Genomic DNA, 16,931 nt, shown 5'->3' on the forward strand with positions numbered 1-16,931 from the left:
TATTAGAGTGTGAGAGTATAGAATATATTTACCATCGAACTTAGAGGGGAAGGGTTGCTGTTGACAACTTTTTCGCTGAAATTAGTTCCATTTAAAACACAGTGATTCGTTTGCTATTAGTGTGGAAAGAATCCTACCAATATGTAAAGACCGCAATCTGACCAAATCAACTGTAATATCTTTAGGGATTCAAAACAACTACGTACCTTCGTGTTCCTTGCATGCCTTGAGGTATATTCCCCACTCCCCTGACATTCTCTTCTTACCCTTCTATCCCTCGGTCATTTGTTGTGTACTTTCCAAAACAATAGGACTGCAAATATTGTACGAGATTTTTCGAGTCTTTCAAGACAATAGGATAATTCATTCAAAGTGATGTTCTTCTCCGGAGACCTTTGTCATTCCCTCGAGTTTCTGTTAAGGAAAGGACTTCAAAGACTTCCAGGATGACTTTTTTCTTGGTTAAGATTGTTATCGTCGCATCAGTGATATTGCTGTCTCAAGCAGAAGAAACTTCTTCAAAGGTATGATCTTTTTCATATTGTGCGTTGTGCTCTGTTTTTTTTTCTTTAGTCCAAAGAAATCGAACAAAAAGATCCCCATCGCAAGCATTCTTTCACCCTCAAACTGGAGCACTTAAATTCAAAGGTTTAACTTGTTCGAGAAATAGATGAAGCAGTCGGCAACGTGAAATTTAGGATCAAATGAAAAACATCGTAACGAGAAAAGGAAAAATTTTATCAGTCCCCGACATTTCTCTGCTAATACAAGAAGTTCGTTTTATTAGTTTTATCATCTAAAAGGTCTCAAGAAGTGAGTTTTTCTCGCAAGCTTTCTTTCAAACCTGATCAAACATAAAACTGGAACACTAAATTCAAAGGTTTAATTTGTTAGAGAAATAGATAAAGCAGTCGGCAACGGGAAATTTAGAGTATTATCAAACAACTGTAGTAACGGGAAAATAGAAGTTTTGATCAGTCCCCGCCTTTTTCTGCTAAAAAAAGAAATTTATGTTATTAGTTTTATCAGCTAAAAAGGTGTCATGAAAGAAACTTTTTCTGCTTCGGTTGTGCATTCAGCTGAAATAGAGAAAGATAAAATTGAAGTTATCCTAGTAGATTTTCTGTACTGTACGGATTTCAGAATTATCATCTCGATAAAAACATCCACCTTTTATCTTGTGAATAATAATACTTGAATTTTAACGATCATTTCTGGCGCCGTTTCAGAACTTTCTGCGTTTGTTTCGTTGAATGCATGTTGCTCTTTATTTCCTTCCTTCAGATAACTTACTTTATGAGATTTTGTCTTGAGTGGAGTATTACTGGTTTTGGGGCATTTATAGTCCAGTAAACGATTTTTACAAAAGGAAAACCGGCTGAAAACCGAAAACGTTCTTTTTTGCTCAATTTTATCATGTTACGTTTCCTCTCCAAGAATAGTGATGTAAAATTTGTAACAAGTCAGGACATGAAAGATATTGTTTATTCGGAAGGGGGGGGGGGGGGGGTGTCGTACTGTTTGTTGTTTGACGTGTTGACCCAGGGTCCCCTATCACCCTGAAAACAGGCAGATAAAAACAAGTAAAGATTTTCTAAAATACTCAGATATTTTACTAGTGTGGAAATAATCCTACCCAAATGTAAAGACCTCAATCTGACTAATCAGCTGTAAAATCTTTAGGGATTCAAAACAACTATCTACCTTTTTCAAATGCGTTCCTTGACATGCCTTGAGGTATATTCCCTACTCCCCTGATCTTCTTTTCCTACCCTTCTATCCCTCGGTCATTTGTTGTGTGTACTATCAAAAACAATAGGACTGCAAATATTGTACGAGATTTTTCGAGTTTTCCAAACAATAAAATAATTCATTCAAAGTTATGTTTTTCTCCGGAGACCTTTGTCATTCCCTCAAGTTTCTGTTAAGGGAAGGACTTTAAGAGGCAACTTTCAGGATGACTTTCTTCTTGGTTAAGATTTTTCTCGTCGCATCGGTGATATTGCTCTCTCAAGCGGAAGAAACTTCTCCAAAGGTACGATTTTCTTCATATTGCGAGTAATTCTCTGTTTTTTTTTCACAACGAAATCGTACAAAAAAGATCCGCATCGCAAGCTTTCTTTCGTACATGAAACTGGAGCACTTACGTCAAATGCTTAATTTGTTAGAGAAATATATAGATAAGTCAGGTGGCAACGTGAAATTTAGGTTCAAATCGAATACAAAATGTAATAACGTGAAAAGAGAGAAGTTTTGATCGGTCTTCGACAATTCTATGATAGAAAAATAAGTTTTTATTATAAGTTTTATCAGCTAAAAGGTCTCAAGAAGAGAGTTTTTCTGCTTCGGTCGTGCATTTAGCTAAAATCGAAATGATTCCTTTTTTCTTGTAAGTAAAAGTCAATAAAGATATTGAATTTACTGATCATTTTTGGCACCGTCTCAGAGTGTGTAGCGTAGAATTCAAGTTTTTTTTCTAAATTTTCTTTCTTTTAGATAACTTTCTTGATGAGATTTTGTCTTGAGATGAGTATATCTGGTTTTGAGGCTATTATAGTGTAAAAAGCGTTTCTTTACAAAAAGGAAAACAACTGAAATGCGAAAACGTTCTCTTTTGCTCAATTTTGTCAAGTCACGTTTCCTCTCCAAGAATAGTGATGTAAAAATTAATTTGTAACAAGTCAGGACATGAAATATATTGTTTACTCGGTGGGGGGGGGGGGGGGGGGGCATCCAATTTGTTGTTTGGAGTGTTGAACCAGGGTCCTCTCCTCCCCCCGAAAACAGGAAGATAGATACAACGAAGCTTAATAAAGACATCCCAAAGCTTAGTATTTATATATAAACACCTGACGGGCGTTGTGTTCTTTAACTTTCCTCTTCAGTAGTGGCTAGTGACTTCATAGTGACAAATAGTTTCGTTGCTATCTCTATTGTTTGGAAGCTCTTACACACAAACATCGCTTGAAAACCCTCAACCCCCTCATATAAATGCTGGTTTATGTTGATGTATCCTCATTTTTTGGTTTCGGCAACATAAAATAGGCAATTGTTGTGTCAACATAAATCTCAATTTAATGATTATGATTGCTTTTTCTTAAGAGTTTTTCAACATTTTTGTTTCGATTGTAACAAACAGAAAATGTTGAGAGAACACTGGAAAAAACTATTTGTTTGAAAATTCAGTGCCATTAGATCCTCGTCAAATTTTTGCAAAACAAAAATAGCTTAACTCTTATAACAGAAAAATCTTTCTTTCACATTTAGCAGATTTTTGATTTTGGTAGAGGGTCAGTTTTTTAATGATTTTCTGTTAGTTTGAACAATCCTTTAGTCACTGAAAAAAACACTTGTGCGAACAATTCAGCGGATTATCGAAAAAGAATTTAAGGGAGTCTAATTTCTTGGCTTAAAAGCCTACATTGAAAACCGAAAATTGGGAATATTTAACAGAATCATTCACGGCGCACTCACAAAAAGTCTTTTTTCTTTCCTTCTTTTCTCAGTTTCATAGCATCACTGATGAAAACCTCCAACCAGGCAAACAGCTGTCACTTCAGAAAAGAAGTATTTATACCAACCCTTTGTTAGGTAAGCAGCCTGAGAATGCAGATCTGATTTTCTGAAGTTCAGGTCACAATAGCAATTTGTAGTAATTTGTGGACACTTTTACAGATTGCTAACTTTTTTTAATTGACCTAGGGATTTTTAATAATCTTAGTTATATTTGCCTGACCTTAAATGCTATTTGAACTAAACGTGAAGGTATACTTGCAGTCAGCTTTAAAATTTTGCTTCTTGAGTTTTCAGTGTTGTATATAACGACACCTGTCGGTGATGATGTAGTTGTGTAAAAATGTACGAAACATAATTTTATGCTGCTCTAATATTAAAAGAAGAGGAAGTTGACTTAATTGAGGGAACTATTTAGTAAATAAACCCCTTCAGGCGACTGGTATATTGGAGGATAATGCCCAAGGCTTAAAGATTGTCGAAAAATGAACAGTTGGCCGAGAAGCGAAGCTTCGAGGGCAACTGTAAAATTTTGAGGACAATCTTTCAGCCAAGGGCATTATCCTCCAATATACTAGCAAGCCAGAAAGGGGTTTATTTATTTTATAACCCTCCAATTGATTTCTACAACGCGCTTTATCGCCAGTAAATTTATAGGAAAAAACCTACGTAATAAACCCGGCGTAACTTTGGTTAAAACAAATGTAAGTTGATTGGTTTACGTGACTTTTTAACTCTGTGATTCATTAGAATTAAATAACATGGCTTCATTCGTTTGTTTTGTGCTTGCCTACAAAATCCGGCGACGGATATCAAATCGGACGGGGTATAACTATTATTCGCTGATACCCGTCTTCCGATTTTGTACCACGTGATGCGTTTTGTCCAATGAGCGCGCACAAAAAATAATGATTGGGTTATAAATGGTAATATTTTATGACGTTATTTACATTTTTAACTAGAATCATTACGACAGTTATATAAACCAAAAAAATAAACAAAAATAAACGCAATTCATTCTTTTTCAGTTTACCGCTGTGCCCTTCCTCTTGGTTTGGAAAATGGTCACGTGCCAGATGGCGCATTTTCTGCTTCTTCCAGTTACAATTCCAAATATGTTCCAGCGCGTTCCAGGTTAAACATATATTCTGATAGTAAAGGATATGGAGCCTGGGGAGCAAAAACCAATGACGGCAAACAGTGGCTACAAATAGACTTTGGAGAACTGGTGCACGTGACTAAAGTGGCCACACAAGGACAGCAAGGCGCTAACAATTGGGTAACGAAGTACACTCTCTCTTATAGTGTGGACGGAATGCACTGGGCCGAGTACAAGGAAAACAGTGTAACATGGGTAAGGAAAAACACCCGTCGAGTTTCTTTACAGAAGCTATACACCAAGTCTACCCGTATTTCATGTCTCGCCATGAAATAGAACAGATGTCTTTCCAATAACTGGAACAGACATCTCATTATGAAAAATTAAAGAAATAAATTAAATCCAGAAACAAATTACATACAATTACTTGGTGCTGCACACGCAAGGTTATGATGGTTATAATGGGTTAAAATTGTAAATTAACAGACTGAACTGCGTAATATTTTACTAATAAACACACCTGGTAAAATCATGCTGGCTGTGTGTAAGGAAAATTTTCACAGTATAGACGGTCAACGTTCTTAGCTGTTGGCCTTGTCCCCTACACCTTGCCTCCTATCAATAGTACGGACATTATAACAATAAAAGAATTATATTATATTGTTCAAAAAGATTAGGCAAGGTAGTTCCCAGTGTTAGTGATTTGAATGTTAAAACGTGGTCTGATCCTCTTTTCTCTGGTGTGTAAGTACAACGGTACTACTAGTGCAAGGAATGTATAGATAATGGAATATATAAAATACAATATATATATATAAATGCTGAAATTATCTATTTATATTAATTATTGCCTTTAGGTTTTTCCTGCTAACAACGATCAAAACACAGTTGTCGAACATCTGCTTGTAACACCATTCAATGCTCGGCTCATTCGGTTCCACCCTAAAACCTACAAGGGACATACTTCAATCAGAGCAGAGGTGTATGGCTGCAGAAATGGTATGTACATGAATCCTATATGCCCCCTACAAATCATAACATTGATGATGGCCTCATCAGGGATTCGAGATAAATCTTACTTTACAGCTATTCAGCAGATTGAATGGGGTGTATTACTCGTCATCATTTTTACATTTTAGGGGAAAAAATGTTTTGTTCATTACTGGTAGTTTTGGCATATTTTGGAACTAACCTGATGGCGATTTTACACTTGGTGATTTAAAAATATGCAGTAGGACAGCTAACTTGAAACCAGCCTGAGGTTGTCCAATAACATCCTCGGAGACCCAGGGGCAGTTAGTGGGGCGAGGGAAACGCAAAAATGCGGCTAGAAAATAGCGCGAAACTGCGAGGGAAAAAAACAGCATATAAAAGTTGTATTGACTGAAAGTGCCCCTGGGGAAAGATTCTTATCAGACCAGTTCAAAAAGCTCTCTGAATACTGCCTCCTGATTGGGCAGAAAAATCTTTTGTATTCCCTTTGTATTATTCTGCCCAATCGGCGACCAGCCTGACTACAGTCCTTTTGATGTGTTCTCACACGAAATATGTACACAAAGCCAGTTCGCTCGCCATACCTGTCTTGCTTGTTCGCCAAGAATTTGCTCGGGAAGGAAAAGTTTCGGCTAGTGCCTCCTCAACTTGGATGTGAAGTGTCGGAAAATTTTGTCTTCGGGAAATATGACCGTCATTTGAGTGCTACAATTGCTGCTGCACGCATTACACGCGCGCGTAGCTAATCGGTCGATCGACGGAAAAATTTTACAAAATGTAAGGTCTTGATGAAAGTTTGTTTGGAAATAGTTTTTGACTTCCTAAAATCTTTAGCTTAATGTAATTTAAAGCACATTGTTATTTTAATTTATTACTATGATATTCGAAGTTATCTTTGTTATTACTATCTTTTCTTTAATGTAGATAAGGTATTACCTTTTTGTAACTTTATTTATTTATTTTTTCTTCTTCATTTTCTTCTTACCTCCCGCCTCGAATAACTAGGCTAATTGCAGGAGGTGAAAAATATTGTAAATAATATGATTGTTTAAATAAACTTTTTGTTGTTGTTGTAGTTTCGCTTCCAGCTGCGATCGATCTTCTATAATCTCACCTATAAAAAACTTAGGAATCGCTGCTGCACGCTTTGCACGCGCAGCTAGACGGCCGCTTGACAAATCTGCCGGGCTTGTTCGTAAAAAAATTACTCTTGTTTGGAAAAGTTTCGCGTTAAGCTGTCATTGATCTTCCCAGAAAAAATCTGAAAACATCCATTACAGCAGTGCAACTAGTATATCGCACACAAACTTTTAAAACTCGCAAACAGCATGCCGGTGTTACGATACCTGCGATCGACCACAATCTGAAGAATCCGCCGTTTCTCCGCGTGCATGGCCGTCAAACTTTCGACGTTTTTAACCAGGGGAGGCACTAGCCGAAACTTTTCCTTCCCGAGCAAATTCTTGGCGAACAAGCAAGACAGGTATGGCGAACGAACTGGCTTTGTGTACATATTTCGTGTGAGAACACACCAAAAGGACTGTAGTCAGGCTGGTCGCCGATTGGGCAGAATAATACAAAGGGAATACAAAAGATTTTTCTGCCCAATCAGGAGGCAGTATTCAGAGAGCTTTTTGAACTGGCCTGGTAAGAATCTTTCCCCAGGGGCACTTTCAGTCAATACAACTTTTATATGCTGATTTATTCCCTCGCAGTTTCGCGCTATTTTCTACCCGCATTTTCGCGTTTTCCTCGCCCCACTAACTGCCCCTGGGTCTCCGAGGATGGTCCAATAAGTGTTTTGTCTAACATTTGAAGATATAGAGGCTGCCAGCATACAGATGCCTGTTGCTTCATCCTATGACCCATGCGATGGCTACGAGCTGCTAAAATAACTAAACAGAGGCGAAATGGCGAACACAACTGAATTCTTTACTCAAGATGGCGGGCAAACACTACACAATTCGCAATGCACGACAGTACTATGCACCTATCAATGGTTTGCCCCAGGATGGGGGGGGGGGCAACCCCAGGGGAATTTGACATTTTTTGGAATTCAGAGTCGAATTCCCCACCCCTGGGCACCTAGCGCATGTCAAATTTCACATATCTCCTCTTAAATTTCTAACCCAGCAGACCATTTTAGATGTCAAAATCCCTACTCTGGGAGAGCTTCACGATGTCAAATTCCCGTGGGTTACCCCCCCCCCCCCCCATCCTGGGGCAAACCATTGATAGGTGCACTAGATAATAAGTGTTACCGGAAGTATGTACACCGCTGGCAACCGGAAGTACATAAACCACTAACTAAATATCGTCACAACCAAAGTCTGATGTCTTATTTAAACATAAATGTCTGGCACTTAAATGTCTGTTGGATAAGGTTTGTCAGTTTAACCTGTAACCCATTCACGTCCTTTAACACAAATAATAAAGTAGCTGATTGTTCTCCCAGCTGGTATCCTTGTCATAGAGAAAGCTATTCTTTATGAGAGTACAAGATATAGATAAGACGTAATGGTTGGCAGCACGTGTCAATTATTTTTCGTGCAAGTGAACAAAAAAATGTATTCTTAACCAATCGCCCCATTGCACGTTGTCCTGTAGCAATTTTGTAAAAGGGAATAGACCTCCGCGTCTGTCTGCTTAATCTGAAAAGAATCAGAGCCATATCATTTCGTTTTCCTTATTGTTTGATATAGAACCCTTGCCCGTGGTTCCGGTTATCTCTTCACTAGCCTGCGAACAGCTGGCTCCTATCTTCACCATTTTGGGAGAAAACTTACGTGGTCATGATCTAAACAGATTAACAATACAAATAAACGATGATTTTCTTTAAGAAAAGAAGTCCAGTTGGCTATGTGCCTTTTTGTTATATTTTGTTACAATCTTTATATAATTAATATAATTGACATTTAGTTCGTTTTAAACACATTGCTTAACTATATACAGCTGTCGCAGATTTGCTTTTTAGAGAGGGTCAGCGCATAGTTAATTGAAAGAAGACCTTGCATTATTTTCGTTTTTAGTTCACAGTTGTTCAGTGTCACTCGGTTTGGAAGACAAAAGGATCTCTGACAGTGCATTTACAGCGTCTAGTAGTTATGACAACAGACACCGACCTTCACTTGCGAGACTGAACATTTTGTCTGATGGCAAGCATGTTGGTACCTGGTGTCCAAAAGCAAAAAGTACTAATCAGTGGCTTCAAATCGACTTGGGAGAAATCACTGCAGTGACAAAAGTGGCAACCCAAGGCCGTTACAACAGTGAGGACAGAGTTACAACTTACACACTGTCCTACAGTGTGGATGGAATGCACTGGACTGCCTACAAACAACGTGCTGCAGAGAAGGTAAGCTAACCTTTCTAAAACTCCCAATTAGCGTCGTTCTTAAATTATTTGTTTACTTACTACAAAAGTTAAAGAACTTAAGACTACCAATTTCCCATAAATAAAACAACAACAAAAATAACAATAAAACAACAAAGGAAGATAAAAAACTGGGACTGGCATTAAACTGCCCAATCATAAAAAGATGAACATTTAACAACTGCTTTTTACTACAGAAAATAAATAAGTAAACTTTTTGGTAGATCAGAGTGAAAAAAGTATTATAATATTCAATAAACAAACAAAACTCGTAAAAATGATGAACCACGTGTACTTTTCTTTTCTAAGTAGCTTTTGTCACATCTGACAATTGTAATTTCAACTCCGGTCATTATCGGCTTGCGAACGTAACTTAAAGGAAAAAGTTTACTTTTAGGGAGAGGTATTATTCTATGGCATAGTCAAGGCTGGTTTATGCCTGAATTTATCAGAATTTGTTCAACTGTAAGGTATTGTTATTCTAGGTGTTTGCTGGGAATACTGACAGGAACACTGTCATTACACACTCCCTGAAACCTCACATCGAGGCACGCTACATTCGCTTTCATCCGAAGACTAACAACCACAATGGACCTTGTCTGAGAGCTGAACTGTATGGTTGCCGAAGTGGTTAAGTATCCTAATAAGCTTTATTGTACCTAACCTTGCCAGCTGCAAACGTAATTGCATGGCTGCCAAAATGGGTTATTATCAAAGGACTGTGTATGTTGAAAAAAGCCCTGCAATCTGTAATACTGTATTGGGCAAGAAAAAAGGTGAAAGTGGTGCTGAATATTTTACTTTGCTATGCACAAAGTAAAATATTTGTTGTCGGATTTTACTGGTGGGTTTCTTTAAAGAGCCCTTGAAATTATCGTGTAAGGAGAGTTGCGGAAAAAAGTTCTCATTCGAGAAATATTCTATTTGTTTTGAAAAAATTTTTGGTTTGATTTTTATCCAGTAAAGACCTGCTTGATGCCTGTTGGTGCGGAGGATGGTAGACTTCGAGATGAAGCGTTCACAGCCTCATCATCAGCCAGTTCCGGCTTCCTTCCAAACAGAGGCAGGCTTAACTTGATACCAAGTGGCGGCAAATATTGTTGGGCTGCTGCTAAAAATGATGGCAATCAGTGGCTTCGGGTATGATTAAGATTGTGTAGTTAACTTGAAAGTGAAAAATGATCTTTGTAGTTGAGAACCTTTTTCCGCATCATGTAGTTTGGGTTGTAAATGCTATGCTAGAGGCCATGCTAGCAAAAGTCCATAACCAATTTGGTTTTACCGGGAAAATCCCCGTTAAAAAAAGAAAATGGGATAGTCGTGCATGGCGGGAAATTTTTGTACGTGTAAAAATGGAATATGATGCAAAGTACTTTCCACATGATAAGATTTCTTAATCCTTTAAAGCCTGTAAACTTAAGACATCTTTCAAAAAAAAAATAGAGACCAGAGATGCTTTTCATTTCAGGTAAAACTGGGCCGTTTGTACAATATAAGAGGTGTGGCCACTCAGGGTCGGAATGATGCCAATCAATGGGTGACAAGTTTCTCATTGGCTTACACCGCAGACGACTTCAATTGGGTTTACATCCGGGAAAACAGCCAAATCAAGGTAAAGGAAAATGAAAGAGTCATAGAAATACCATTTCTCAAGTACCTGTTTCCATTTTGTGTTAATTTTTTATTTTAATGTATGGCAATTATGACTTTAACTGCATTTAGTTTTTGTGGTCAAAGTGGATTTGATAGGGTAAAGTGACCGACATTGTAGACTTTTTAGTCATCTGTGTAGTGACTTTACAAGGATCAAAGCAAGTCTGAGTCTGCGTGACCGACTGACTGAGACAGACTGGCTGACTGACTGACTGACTGACTGACTGACTGACTGACTGACTGACTGACTGACTAAATGACCGACTGGCTGGCTGGCTGACTGACTGACCAACTGGCTGACTGACTGGCTGACTGACTGACTGACCAACTGACTGACTGACTGACTGACTGACTGACTGACGAAATGACCGACTGGCTGGCTGGCTGACTGACTGACCAACTGGCTGACTGACTGGCTGACTGACTGACTGACTGACCAACTGACTGACTGACTGACTGACTGACTGGCTGACTGACTGACTGACTGACTAAATGACCGACTGGCTGGCTGGCTGACTGACTTACGGACTGACTCAAAGGCCGCCCGAGGGACGAGCGGACTAAACTGACAGAGTGACTTACTAACTGACTGGCTGGCTGGTTGGTTAGCTGGCCGACCAACTGGCTGATTCACTGACTGACTGGTTGATTTGTTTGATTGACTTAATTGAACGATTGATTGATTGATTTCTTCCGCAGACTTTCCTCGGCAACAGCGACAAGACAACAGTCGTAAAACATTTCTTTAGTCCGGACACTCGGGTTTTTGCCAGAAGCATTCGTTTCCATCCTAAAGCTTGGGTTGGTCACATCTCGATCCGAGTAGAGATTTATGGGTGCAAAGAAGGTAAAGTAATTGACTTCTTTCCTTTCCTCTATCATTTCAGGGCAAAAGACGTTCCAACTAACGAATTAAGATTGTGTTGGCAATTCAATTTGAGTCAGCTCCCTAAAATAAATGGCACGAAATGAATGCAAAAGCGACGACGTTTCGCAAGATGGTCTTAAATAATTTTCATGAATTTTCTATATTTTGCTTACAAAGTAACATAAATAAAAGTAGCTGGCAAATTTTGCGTGAAATGGCTGTTATCCAACTGCAGCTTACATTTTTGACATAAGAAGCCTGATTGCATAGTTTAGCATTGCGAGGATCTGTTGGAATTCAAATTACAGTAGCCCGTTCTATAAAGTGTCAAGTATAATTTATTCTAAGAGAGACACTAGAAAACTCACATTAATGAGTGACAACCCCGTATACATACATACATACATACATACATACATACATACATACATACATACATACATACATACATACATACATACATACATACATACATACATACATACATACATACATACATACATACATACATACATACATACATACATACATACATACATACACTTTTTTCCTCTCGAATTTTAGAGTAGCTTTTAATAAGTATTTATATTGTACCTAATATCTTCAAGAAAAAATAAATAAAAATATGTGTAAATGTAAAATGTAGAATGTGAAAATAATATTAAATGTGTCTAAACAAAAGTCATTCCCAGAATCCTCCTTTTAAACTCCGTAAAGTCACATGTTCTAATACAGTCAGGTAACGCACTCCATTGTTTAACTGAGAAGTATGAAAAAGAACTAAGGCCAAAGCTCGTTGTTCTAAGCTTACAAAGGGACAGTATCACTGGTATTTGCGTTTCGGATAAAGCATCAATGTTTGGTTTAAAACATTGACAAATTAGGAAAAATGGAATCCACACATCAACTTTCTAGAACGGGGAAAAGAGATTTTCTGGGGATTACTAAGCTTCAGCCGCAGAACACAATTCTATTCTTCAGTATTTATACGAACGGTGAAAACTAACAGGTGGAAATTATAACAACAAACAAAGGTTAAATCGAAAACAAAATAAAGGAGCAAAATAAGAACGAACAAAAAAACACACTGACAAAAATATAAACAAAGTAAATTACTTAATCCTGATGGCTAATCACCGGAAATTATTCACTCACTCAACCTCTTCGTCCTGTCGGGGACAAGAAGGCCGAGAATTATTAACTGGTAACATTTAGCCAAAAAGGTCTCCGGGTTTGAGAAAAGGAAAGCATTGAAAAAGAGTACTTTCAAGTATTGTTTTCCTTAAAAGGTGAAACAAATCTTAATGCTAGACGGTATCCCCGAATGACAGGTAACACAAAACGGGTATAAGTACGCAGTTCTCGTTGGACGCGTTTAAAACCGTACTTGGCAGTCAGATATATGTTTCCCATAGGCAAAAATCGCAAACCAAAAGAAAAATAAACTAAACGGTAATGGGTTTTCCTTTTCTTTTACAGCCCGCAGTTGTTTTCTTCCGCTGGGGATGGAGAGCAGTCACCTTCCTGACAATGCATTATCAGCATCTACGTATCATGACGCCAGATTCATTCCACAGCGTTCTCGCCTTAATACGATCCCAGCCTCGGGTAAGCTCGGCGCCTGGTGCACGCGCACTAACAATGGTAAAGAATGGCTGCAAGTTTACTTTGGGCGGGAAACCACAGTGAGCAAAGTGGCTACTCAGGGAAGGTATGACGGTGACAATTGGGTGATGAGCTACAGTTTGTCGTACAGTGTGGATGGTTCTCACTGGTCCTGGTACAGACTCGTTGATGGACATATTAAGGTATGAAAAGCTTTCCGGTTTGACGTCGTTTTGATTTGTCTTTTAGGAAATATGAAAATAGAACTCGGGATGGCCCTAAAAACGATACAGTGCCTTTTGACGTAGTGAATATATGTAAAGGATGTAAAGGATATATATGTGGGCTGAAGTTGAAACATGAAAATGAACAAAGCGATCTTCCCAGGGTACAAATGATCTGAGGTATTGATTTTTTTAGCAGCAAAAATTTTTCAAGGCTACAGTGAGATTTGAACTCATGACCCCCTTTTATCAGCCGCAAAGGGTTAAAAAGCTCACGTTACATGAGAGCAGAGTGCAGATTATCATGCCTTTGCTTTTTGAAGAAGGCAAAAATAAATATGATAACCGACCTTGTGCAGGGGCACAACAACATAAATTACGTGAATGAGTTTTAAACTGTGTTTACTCGTAAAAAAAATGATTCAAGTGTTATTCATTTATCAGGTTTTTGGAGGTACCATCGACCGCAACACTCCAGTTTACCATTCTCTTCATTCACCAATTCAAGCTAAGTATCTTAGATTCCACCCCAAGACATGGAATGGTCACATCTGCATGAGAGCAGAGGTATACGGCTGCCAGGAAGGTGATTAAAATATTGTATAATATACAAACAGGCCGATTGATGTAATTTTCAAGATTTTTGGAGAAGTTTCCGGAATCTTTGCTGTTCATTCTAGAAAACAGTTACCAGTTTTTCACCTAGCTAGCGCTAGCTCGGACAAGGCAGTTTTCTTTTTGACTTTCAAGAAAAGATATTACTTGTACGGTATGCCGTTAAAATCTATTTAGGGCGAGGAATGCGACCTTACTTCTACAATTTTCTGTAAATTGACAGTTGAGCATTTTAATGTATCATTACATCATTACATCTGCACCAAGATCTTTGAGATCTCATAATGATCACAACCGCTTAATGCTATCGAAACCGGGATAAGCTCCGGCAGCATGGACCACTTGGCTCGAGGGTTCCATCAATGGTCAACACGTTCTTGTGTTTATGATGATAACATTTATTCCAAAGGCTATCATTGCTCAATGTCCCTTGGAATGGAAGATGGCAGAATTCAAGACAGTGCCATGACCGCTTCAACTATTAACAACAATAATCACGCTGCAAAACTTGGCCGTTTAAACCTGGTGGCTGCTTCAGGCAATGCAGGAGCCTGGTGTGTCAAGAAGAATGACGTCAACCAATGGCTACAGATCGATCTTGTAACTCCCACAACCGTTACCAAAGTAGCGACACAAGGAAGGCAAGATGCTTCTCAGTGGGTAACCAGTTACTGGCTGTCTTACAGCCTTACAGGTTCCTTCTGGGTTAAGTACACAGTGCGCGGTAAAAAGAAGGTAATCACAATTTTAACTTTGGTTAATCACCTCTGGCTCATTTTCGACCTCTTTTAGGGTATTCATGAACATAGTAGCAATAAACTTGTATTTTCCCAAGGAAGAAAGATTGTGAAAAAACTGGCCCATTTAATTTAACAATCAATCGAGTTAAATGTATTTTTTCACGTAACTACATTTAGTATTTTCTGGCAAATATTGTAGACGGGCCTATTTTGGGAGTAAAGCGTTGTTATAATCCCTTTTGAACCGGGTTCAAACTATTCGATCCAAATCTACTAGGATAACTTATTAGTATGCTGATGCTATTTTACATAAATCCATTCATAATATATTAGAAATTTTATCCATTTTCACTTTGCATTTTAGATTTTTCGGGGCAACTTTGATCGAGACACCATGGTTGTTCACAAAATCTTCCCGCCATTCCATGCGCGTTTTGTCCGAATCCATCCGTTGAAATGGTACGGCCATATCAGCATGCGCGCTGAGTTGTATGGCTGCCCTATTAAGGTAAGAGTGGATAGAACCGCACGATGAGGGTCTCAATGGGGTGGGGTCTTTTACGGTTAACGGTTAAAATTTTGGCCTTTTTACGGCTAACGGTTAATTTATTTCCATTACGGTTTACAGAAGTTAAAAGTTAATTTTCATTGTGTTTAATAGTTAAAAATCAATTTCCATTATTGAAAAACGTATTTTAGGTCTTTGGACCATTTTTGGGACGATAAAGTGAACTAGTTTGGGTTATTTATAATCACTGACCGATTTTTACGGTTAACACATTTTGCGGCTAACGGTTAAAATTTTCCATTTTTTACGCCTAACGGCTAAATTTTTGGCCAAATTTCTCTTGCTGCCCAAAAAATCTGAGTTGCCCAAAATTTGGGGGGGCTGCAGCCCCCCCTGCCCCCCCGGCCCGTACGCCTATGAAGAAAGTCATTTACTAGGTTCACGTGTAACATACGTAATGCGAGGATCAGTTATGTCAAAGCGTTAAGTTTGATTTATTCTTTGTAGTTCCCTGCATGATTGAAAAAAGCTAACACAGCTCTTGAGGGAGCAAGTGGTGAGAGCACTGCGCCTCCCACCAATGTGGCCCGGGTTCGATTTTCGGACCCGGCGTCTTATGTGGGTTGAGTTTGTTAATAGTTCTCGTCCTTGCTCCGAGGGTTTTTCTCCGGGTTTTCCGGTTTTCCTCCCTCCTGAAAAACCAACATTCCCATATTTAATTTCCGTCGACCTGGAGAGAGGACCCGCATGAAAACCAGCTTTAGCTGATGTTCTTTCATTCTAAATATAGCAATTTTTACTTGATGACAATACTTGTGCGTGCTTGCCAGATCCAAGATGAATAGAAATTGAAATTACTCTAAGACACCCGAATAGCACCGTTTCAGAGTCAAATGCGTGAACTGACACAGACGGTTGTAACTTTACATTTACACCACCAACAACATCTTAAAGTAGGCGTAAACAATTAAATCAGCATGATAATGAAAAATTTTTTTGTTTTAGTTTCCTTGAAGATGCGAGTCTTACGTTTATTATAATAAGGAGGGTGGTTAGACGTGGGAATACAGAAATTAGAGAGATTTTGTTAACTTAATTAAAGGTTAATAAAGACACGACAAGTCAACAATTCTAATGTAATACTTTTTCAGGGCATCTGAGGAAGAGAAAAGCTCAACAAGGCGCCTTACAGACGGGAAACGGCGCAGCAACTTGAAGCACATGGTGTAGTTGTAGGGGATTTGTTTCTTACGTCTTCAAGTTCGTAGAGTGTAGAATAAATATAAAGAGCTTTTCAACTCAAAACGGTTGTAATGTCTTTGCATCTTAGTTGTAACTCGTGCTCTATATTATTCGTAGTTTCCTCTGTACTGCCCTATAGAGCATTTTCTAATTACTTTATTCACTCAAATAAGCACCGCCCTCGAATAAGCGCCGCATTTGAAAAAAAAAAAAGATAACAAGCGCCGCTTCCAAATTAGCGCCACAGTCCCAATGCCGCGCTTATTCTAGGAATTCCGTTGAACTAAAACAGCACCTTAACGCAACTCTAAAACAAACTTGGGCATTTCTTTTCATCAAAATTGATATTTTACAGTTTAAAATGATTCTTTACCGCTTTCCCATTAGTTTTTCTATCCAACATTCATAAAATACGTAGTTATGTAAATGTGAAGGCCGCAAACTTTGCCAGACCAGCTAGCGCCAATTCTCTCTTCAGCAAGAGACGAATGACTGAAA

The 16,931-nt window shown here is 38.5% G+C and overlaps 2 protein-coding genes across 2 annotated transcripts; both read left to right on the forward strand.

Annotated features, from left to right (window-relative positions):
* The first annotated feature begins 424 nt into the window (after window positions 1–424).
* Window positions 425–11,539, forward strand: LOC144648534 (lactadherin-like). The gene is made up of 10 exons (XM_078508062.1): window positions 425–524; window positions 3,507–3,591; window positions 4,542–4,867; window positions 5,470–5,611; window positions 8,635–8,960; window positions 9,464–9,608; window positions 9,940–10,118; window positions 10,447–10,590; window positions 11,331–11,432; window positions 11,519–11,539. The coding sequence occupies exons 1-10, from the start codon at window positions 447–449 to the stop codon at window positions 11,537–11,539; spliced, it is 1,548 nt and encodes a 515-aa protein (XP_078364188.1). The 5' UTR covers window positions 425–446.
* A 1,476-nt stretch (window positions 11,540–13,015) lies between these two features.
* On the forward strand, window positions 13,016–16,472 carry LOC144652633 (EGF-like repeat and discoidin I-like domain-containing protein 3). Its single transcript, XM_078512710.1, has 5 exons — window positions 13,016–13,210; window positions 13,773–13,914; window positions 14,353–14,678; window positions 15,048–15,191; window positions 16,343–16,472. Exons 1-5 carry the CDS (start codon window positions 13,151–13,153, stop codon window positions 16,349–16,351), a joined length of 681 nt encoding a protein of 226 aa, XP_078368836.1. The 5' UTR covers window positions 13,016–13,150; the 3' UTR covers window positions 16,352–16,472.
* Window positions 16,473–16,931: the final 459 nt, after the last annotated feature.

Source organism: Oculina patagonica, chromosome 4 (assembly GCF_052425735.1).
Source record: "Oculina patagonica isolate OP01 chromosome 4, crgOcupat, whole genome shotgun sequence".
Classification (NCBI taxonomy): Eukaryota; Metazoa; Cnidaria; class Anthozoa; order Scleractinia; family Oculinidae; genus Oculina; species Oculina patagonica.

Coding starts and splice junctions, on each gene's coding strand:
- LOC144648534 (XM_078508062.1), top strand. CDS start 447: ATGACTTTTTTCTTGGTTAAGATTGTTATCGTCGCATCAGTGATATTG. Junction 9,609..9,939: donor ACTGTATGGTTGCCGAAGTG/GTTAAGTATCCT, acceptor ATTTTTATCCAG/TAAAGACCTGCTTGATGCCT. Junction 10,591..11,330: donor GGGAAAACAGCCAAATCAAG/GTAAAGGAAAAT, acceptor TTTCTTCCGCAG/ACTTTCCTCGGCAACAGCGA.
- LOC144652633 (XM_078512710.1), top strand. CDS start 13,151: ATGGCTGCAAGTTTACTTTGGGCGGGAAACCACAGTGAGCAAAGTGGC. Junction 13,915..14,352: donor GGTATACGGCTGCCAGGAAG/GTGATTAAAATA, acceptor TTTATTCCAAAG/GCTATCATTGCTCAATGTCC. Junction 14,679..15,047: donor CAGTGCGCGGTAAAAAGAAG/GTAATCACAATT, acceptor TTTGCATTTTAG/ATTTTTCGGGGCAACTTTGA.